Consider the following 8,281-nt stretch of genomic DNA (forward strand, 5'->3'; position numbering starts at 1 on the left):
CCTTAATAAAAAAAAAAAAGAAAAATAAGAAGTGAAAGATGCAAGAATTTGTCAACCGTTGTTTATTAATGTGCTGAAGGCATCAGTCACTGTAGTAAAACTGTTAACTCATCTTTTTGCTTTGTCCTTAGTGGGCTGACCATTTCTCTCCACGCACCATTTGACAGATCAGCATCTCTTTTTTATTTTTAAAGCCATTTAAACATTTCCCAGAGTTGATCTTTCATTCATAATCTTAAATAATATCACATCTCCCTTTGGAGATCAGAATGAAAGCTTTCATGTGATCTCCTCTAGTCGCTTGGAATAGTTGGAGTGAAAATCATCATTCCTATAATAACTGTCCGGTTTTCGCTTTTGTTTTTTTTAGCTTTCTTAAAATTGACATTTGTTTTGGCATCTTTGCATCATCTGTGTATTTGACCTCTCACACATTGTCACCTATTTTTAATTTGTTTTAACTTGTATGTTAGATGTTGTGTTGTCCTTTATGAAACTTGTAATGCCACAATGCTGGTCAGGTCTCTGTTAAAAGAAGAGGCTAAGCTCAAAGGAATACTACCAGGTTGAATAAAGCTTACATTAAAAAAATAAATATGATGGGAAAACATATGAGACATGGCCCTGCCCTGGGACTTCCCTCTGTTATAAACACATGATGGCATTGGCAGGGGGACAGCTGTACTTGTCTAAACAACGACATGGAAAGCACAGCTCAGTCCAAGAAGCCCACATAACACTCTGTCCACTATATGCCAGATGCAGACACAGCTGGAAGACAGCTGCACATGCCCAACTGCCCTGACTTAACTATGCACTTAGTGAACTTGGACATTCAATGTGACACTTTGGTCTACCCATCTTTTTCCTAGTTAAAGTGGTTAATTTTACAGCAGGTACAATTTGAACAAGTTAACAGGCTTTTGTTTGGCTCAGTTGGTAAGGCATTCATCCACGGACCAGAGGGTCAGTGGTTCGATCCCCAGTCCTGGCTATATGTCAAAGTGTCTCTAGGCAAGACACTGAATCCCTAACAGTCCATTCCTATCCCCAACTGTGCAGTCCAAGCCCGGTAGAAATTGGGGAGGGTTACATCCAGCGTAAAAACTGTGCCAAATCAACATGCGGACAATGATCCGCTGTGGCGACCCTGAACTCATGGGATATAGCCAAGAGGACAAAAAAAAAAACAGGCTTTGTTTTGCTTCATGATCAAAGGAGCATGTGCATCTTTACATCACAGTGCTGAGATGATAGTATGTGTCAGAGGAGGAGAAGGCCAGTGAGCTCATACTCATACATAGATTAAATGTTGTATACAATAAAGGTCAAATAGCACAGTAGTACTTAAAGCCCTCAAAGAAAACTTTTTATATAATGGGGATGCTGTTTCTAAGTTTCCCTATATCTCATTTGGGGTAATAATCTCTAATATACTGGGTTCAGAATGGATTGAACCTTTACATATTCAATTTGTTTGTTGCAGCATGTATCAAAGACGCTGCAAAAAATACCAATTTCCCCCTGTGGATTTGGATAAATTAAATTCCATATCCAAAATCCTTCAAATGATTTAATCGAACAGCAGACCCCGTGTTGAGATGATGTATGTCATATGACCATTTTAATTGCTGCTAAGCAACAGTGCTTGGTTAATTAGAAAATTCGTCACATAGCTGATGGAGAGCGGCCTATTGATCAAAACACATGATTGGGAAAAGCCTAATGAAGCCGGTGTCTACGTATAGTGTGTGGCTTCACTCAAAAACGTAATGATACTTTACAAAGTTACTCAAGGTAAGACCGATGAAACAAAATTACACGTGCAATTTTGGATGCGTTTGTTCACACAATAGAGACTCAAAGAGAGACTCAAAGAACGGAGACAAACTTACATAAACGCGTGGTAGATGAATGCCCATCCTCTCGGTCTTTCCAGCACGTTGTACAGGCAGTTCTGCAACTTTCTGTAGCGCTTGCTTGAAGCGGACGTGTTGGCCCGGGGTCCAGGTGGCCCTGGCAGCGGGGTGCCCAACAACCCTGTGCGGTGAGACGGGTGTGCGCGCTCCGGGGTGGAGGGCTCGCTTCTCTCGGTGTGCACGGCGGTGAGAGCCACGAACTCGACCCGCCTGTCGTCGTGTGGAGCCGTGGGCGCCAGCATTCTGATGCCGCCGTTGTTTGACGGACTTCCTAGCATCGTGAGTTTCACGCGAACTACATAAGACACTTTTCACTGGATCATCTGCAGGAACGTCGAGAAAAGTTTCGACCAAGTCATTGTCCTGTTACTAAAGTATTACGGCCTCGACTTGAAAGTTATCTTTAAATGAAGACACGATCAAAAAAGAAAATCTGCACAATATTTAGACAAGTATGGCGCGCAAAAACATGACCTTCAGTGATCATTGTTAACATCGACACTCTGAAAGTGATCAGCTAAGGACCTGCCTTTGCTTTGGCGAGATAACCGCACATGCATCAACAAAGTAAATATATATAACAAAACAAGCGAGCGCAGTGGTCGTGCCGTCGATCTGTGTTATCTAAACCAACTTCGTTGGTTCATCAGCCAAGACGGCTCTTCCTCTCAGCTGTTTTCTATAGTTTTAATTGAGGCACGCCACGGCTGCTAACATCAGCCTGCTCTCCCCTCCTTGTGCGTTTCTCTGACCCAGCGCTCCTCCGCTCCGGCGGTCGGGGTGGAGCGCGCAGAAGTCAAGACCATCAGTATAATGTCCAGAATCGCAGGCGACAAACTCTGAAAGTCTGTGAGAGAAAAAAAAGTCCAGATAAAAAAAATCTAGCTTAATAAACGCTTACGAGCTGAAAACCTCTTCTTCGATGACTTTACGTGCAGAAAAAGAGAAGCTGACGAGCGGCGAAGACTCTGCGCACGGGGTGAGTATGAGCCTGGGATGCACGTAGTGACGGAGAGACGGAGTACGAACAGTCATTTTTTTGTTTATGAACCTTTCCCGGAAGAATGAGAGCTCTCTGGTAAAGCTGGTAACCGATGTTTATGCATATGTCCCTAAATGCTGCACAGCATTAGCATTAATGTAACTTGAGAATCAAAATGCACTATTCTCTAAGGTGGGGAGTTCCAAAATTTGGTTTAAATACTTTCAGTAACTGTAGGCAGCAAAAGCACCTGCACAGAGACAGAGAGGCAGGGCCACTCTGGCGGCTATGAAGAACAGATTATACCAACTCAGATGAACGTTTCCTTTTTCTTTCCCCTGAAATGAAAATGGCTGTTTATTATGGGGAGGGGGGCCTATATCCATGGCTGCAGCAGAAACAGGTGCTGGGAGACACAGCAACACTGACTACCACAGCCTGGACACACATTTCTATATCAATGGCTGTGACACAAGGCCTGTGGGTATGACACAAATAAAAAAGGGCTTCAGTGCCCTCTAAACAATCCCATGTCACAGGGCCTCTGAGGTGCATTTAGGTATTTCAGTGTGGTCCCCAAACTCCTGCAAAGGTGACACCATCAAATACAGAAAATAATTCAAAGTAATTAGATTCTTTAAACAGTTTGCTCTGTTCAGTGAAAACACAGCTACTAGGTCAAATATAAACCTAGAGATCATCCAAGCTAATCCCCTGATGATAAAATGGAATGAAAAAATAAGAAACCTACTTATTTCTCCAGCACATCACTCACATCTTTGGAATCAAAGCAGATGATATAACTCTTACGCTTGAATAAAATGATTATCATTGCCTGGGAAAAAATGAAGAAACTGCACCTTCAAATATGCATTTGGCCATGGTCTAAATGTCACAGTGTTTCATACCAACAGCAGAGGCATGTTACTAATGCTATGTGTATTCCTCTCCATTGTGGCTACTGCAGTTTATGGAACCTGCAGGGCTGTGGAAAGACATCTGGGAATGCAACACGAGTCTCTCGCAAATCACAACTCTAGACATTATTCCCAGGAACCACTCCCATCACATAACATCAATAATCTTTAACTATTCACTTAGCATCAAACGCACGTAGACAGATGGATTTAGTGTTGGTTATAAAATGGGATCACCTGCTGACAGCTGGACTTCTAACATTAATATGTTAATACAGACTAAAGTGTCAGGTTAAATTTCTCTCTTCTCATATGTTTTTACTTAAAATAAAGTAAAAAAAAAAAAAGATTCTTTCATGCAGGGCTGAATTCCTCTATCCACTGCTCCCATTATGTTACATTTAGTACATTTACTTTAAATTAGAGCTGAGTGTACTTAATCCATGGTTGCTAATTAAGGGCTAGGTATTAATACCTTTTAAAAGTGACAGAAATACATATCTAGCACAAAGTATTGCCTGTCAAGTATCAAGAAAGATTTGGCACTAGGTTTAACCATTCTTTGAAATTAAGTTAAGTTTTCTTCCTGACTGAAGAAAAAAACTATATTGGTAAATAAAACAATATGTTTGATTTTGGCAAAATTTAGAAAAACATATTGGTCTATCAAAAAGTCAGACATAAAAAAAGTACTAGTTTAATGGTTGGAAATGTACTAATACTAGTATCCAAAACAGAAAAAACAATGTTAAAAACAGAATAAAAAATCACTGCCCAGCTGTATCTATCATAATGAAAACATGTCAAACCAAGTGTCGCACCAGCCTACGATTAAGCTACTTTTCTGGTGTTGCCTATTGCTTATTTCAGCTGAGTTTGGAGATACAGCGTAAAACTGGTTTATAAAGAAATTGCTAAGTTGTAACTGATCTTATTTATATGCCAAACCATGTAACGGCCAGGCCTTTTAGGATAGCAAAATGCAAACACTTTCCACTAAGTCACTAAGCGAAATGTAAGTTCCTCTCTCCTTTCCATCTCTCAGCAGCTAGAACCAGGCCAGGCAGCAAGAAAGAAAACAGGTGTCAACAAACAGGCCTGCCCTGCTCATACCCTCAGGGATTTACATCAAAGTTTTACCACCGCAAAGCCATGCATGCCCGCTTTCTATAACAGTACCAACACTGCTGCGGTGTTACTTTTCTTACAGTAAACAACGCTCAGAGGTGGGCAGATATTTAACGTGGCCCCTGTGCTAAAGGCCACACCATGACAACACACAACAGCTGAGCAAGGTCAAACTCTAACATGTGAATGTGGAACGAATGGTTCAATGCACAAATGTGCACAAGCAGACCATAAGAAAGAGCTCATAAACAGATTTGGTGGCTCCCAATAATACCTCTCACACTTGTGTGGCATTACAGTCAGGGATGGCCCAGACCGGACTCTAGGGTCCCAGTGATAGGAGGCTCCTTCAAGCCCACCTCTTAATTTGCTGTTGCTTTTCCACTGCACTCTTCACTCCAAAGTATTCTCATGTACCCCACAGAGTCTGGTGAGCTCTGGGAACTTAAAGATACTCACATCAGCAACTAGGTGCTACACATACAGTAGTACAGTGCAAACTTGCTCTGTCTGACTTTGATTTCCTCTATGTGGTTAGACAGTTACTTGCACCACGTAATGGCTTTTTGCAGACCACACTTTTGTTTGCCTTTATTTGATCTCTTTTCTCCTCTGTTTTTTGTCTGTATCTCTCTCTTTAACACTGGACTTTTCTTAATGGAAACCTTCAGAGGGATAAAGAAAGGAAAGGAGAGGGGAGGGGGCCAGATGAAATGTTGACACAGTGTCTGTTGCTTTAATGTTTTTTTATAAGTCTGCTTACCGTCTTTGGAGAAATGAAATGACACTGTGTCAAACAGGGCTGTGTTTGCAGCAAGAACCCCCATTGAGCAACACAATCTAACTATCACATAGCCCATGTAAAAATGTCAGTTGACAAGAGACAGTTTTCCTCTGTTATTCAATCTGACAGTCTGCCATTCAATAACATGAATTTAAAAAGGTGTCGGCCATAACACCCAGTGACTAAGTCAGGAAACTACTGCAGTTTGAGTAGAGACCTCACTCAGTGGCCTATTCATGAACGGTCAAAAGATCCTGTGTAGTATGTTTTTACAGCCTTTACAGAAATGATTGGGCACATTCATCATGTTAGTATGCAGCATTTTACAGACAAACCTTTAGAGGAGTGGAGAGTGTGGCCTGACTTCCACCTGCCAAAAACAACCCTGGACCGTACAGCTTCAAGCTAAAAAGACTGACTGAATACACAAGTATTACTATTATTATTACTATTGTCTGGTGGCAGAACTTAATTAAGTCTATCAAGGGTTACAACATTAAGAGGGTTAAAGAAAGTAATCTCAGTTTTCAATACAATTCTATACCATAACTCCTGAAAATGAGATTCCTGTATTTGGGCTAAAAGTCAACATGAATAGTTTGGGCAGTGGTTTAGTGGGACATCACTGAATCACTATGCTATTTCATGTATTCACAAATGTTCTGAAAGCTTTAAGTTTAGGCTTTTTTTGGGTCACTCCAGCATCGCCCTGGCTGTATGGTTTGGGTTTTTGTTATTGTGGCATGCGGCTGTATTTAACTATACATTCACCCTTTACTCAATTTGAACAAGTCTCGCGTACTGCGTTTACATGCCCTTAAGTCCTCAGAGAAATTAGCTTTCTCGGGTAATCGGGGAACAATGTCTACATGCATTTAAGGAACCTGGTTAATGGAAATACATGATTCAGCAGATCTGATTTCTCCTCCACCTCTGACTTCTTTTGGAAGCCCGGCTGTGCTCGTATCATGGCGCAGGTTAATAGAAAAGAGAGGAGAGACACACAACTGATCCAAAGCAAGAACTGTCTGTGCACACAAAGTATGACTTGAATATATGAATATTTTCATACTATTTCATACGTGTGTAATCAATCTGTCAGATTTATAAATCAATATAATAACTTTTCAAGATGTTTAATGCACTAAAAACAGAGCTTATACTTGTACTTAGCCTGTACACTGTGCTTCTTGCAAATGGAAATAAGGGATAAGACTAACTTTACTACATGCATCACTGAACTGTCACATTTCCATTCTATTCTTAAATAATACTGACAAGCCAGAAGCTAGGAAAAGCAAGCAATATGCTTGATGGTTATTAAAAGAAACTCTCTTGACACCTCAGAAAAGAGGATCAAACACAAACCCCATGTAAGTAAATGTCCATTCCTGTAACAAGTTTGTTGCTAACTTGGCGGCACCAACAAGTGTTTGGGCCCAATCACACGGCACAAACCTCAGCCAAGGCAGTCAGCCCCAATTCATCTGGCCAAGGTTGCCTTGATCTGACCAGATGAGCCGGCCAAGAAAAATACCACCAGACAATCCTTTACACGCTTGACTTAAGCTCAAACATTCTCACAATTCTCGCTCCTCTTATTAGAAAGAGCTGAGCATGAGTCTGTACACATTAATGCAGTTATTGTTCGGCAATTAAGTCGATTAAGAAAAGGGCCTCCGGTCTGAGTAATGTTTACTTGTGGCTCTGACTACTGTGGCTCAGCCAGACAATTGTGCAGTTTTTGATGTATGTGTAGGAAAGTCTTTTCTTTTTACAGCTGGATGAGAAAACGCTTCAAAGTGATAGCTGCAATTTGGACCTTCATCCTTAAAACCATTAAATGTGACCATGCATCTATGTCTTTTTCTAATTTTCTGTTCCACAATGATTACTTCTCTTCCTTTTAAGATTTAGATTGGATAAGGAATGCAGCCTGATCTCGTAGGAGCTGAACAGGCTTCAGCCAAATAACTCGTGACTCCATTGTTAACTGCTTGCTCTTTGTGGCACATGAAACTTTTCCAGCACTCGAGGGGAACAGCAAAAACAGGATTAGTGGTGTTTACGTAATCTCATTTGGGTCTAACTTGGGTAAGGTATTGATTGCACACTTTTGCCAGACCGTTATGGTTCTTTGCACTTCCAATACGTCTATACTGCTTAAGCAAAATTATATACCTGTGTTAGAAGTAGCTTTGCAGTTTGTTGGATAAGTGCTGCCCTCCTCTGGTCATATATGAATCAAACAAGCTTAGTACTAAAATTGGAGCAATTAATTAAAACCACCAATTTCTCCTTGAAGTCAAGTGTCTGAAGTGTTGAAACACATCTTGTCTTGCTATCCCTTCTACTCTTTATCCATAACAATATTATTAAGATAAATAAAGGCAATATTTTGGGCTCTGGTCGCCAGATGTGTTCACCTGCAATAAATAGTTGTTTGCCTGTGTTGGTTACAGTCTTTTTTCCTGGTGTACAGTAGCATTTGTCTCCTGTCTTCCTGTCTACTCTCCACAGACTAGTGCGGCATTTAATGTACCTAAAAGTA

At 40.9% G+C, this 8,281-nt stretch overlaps 1 protein-coding gene across 8 annotated transcripts in view; it reads right to left on the minus strand.

Moving 5' to 3' along the window:
- Positions 1-3,157, minus strand: part of LOC137125690 (potassium voltage-gated channel subfamily KQT member 4) — a 39,282-nt gene extending 36,125 nt beyond the window's left edge. For 2 of the 8 annotated variants that reach the window (XM_067501556.1, XM_067501546.1), the window contains exon 1: positions 1,896-3,155. In XM_067501556.1, the coding sequence (XP_067357657.1) occupies positions 1,896-2,197 (302 nt within the window). In that variant the 5' untranslated portion in view covers positions 2,198-3,155. Of the gene's footprint in view, positions 1-1,895 lie in introns of all 8 variants that reach the window. The other 6 variants (XM_067501603.1, XM_067501593.1, XM_067501610.1 and 3 more) reach the window with 4 other exon arrangements.
- Between the last annotated feature and the right edge of the window lie 5,124 nt (positions 3,158-8,281).

The sequence above is a fragment of the Channa argus genome, chromosome 1, assembly GCF_033026475.1.
Source record: "Channa argus isolate prfri chromosome 1, Channa argus male v1.0, whole genome shotgun sequence".
NCBI classification, from domain to species: domain Eukaryota; kingdom Metazoa; phylum Chordata; class Actinopteri; order Anabantiformes; family Channidae; genus Channa; species Channa argus.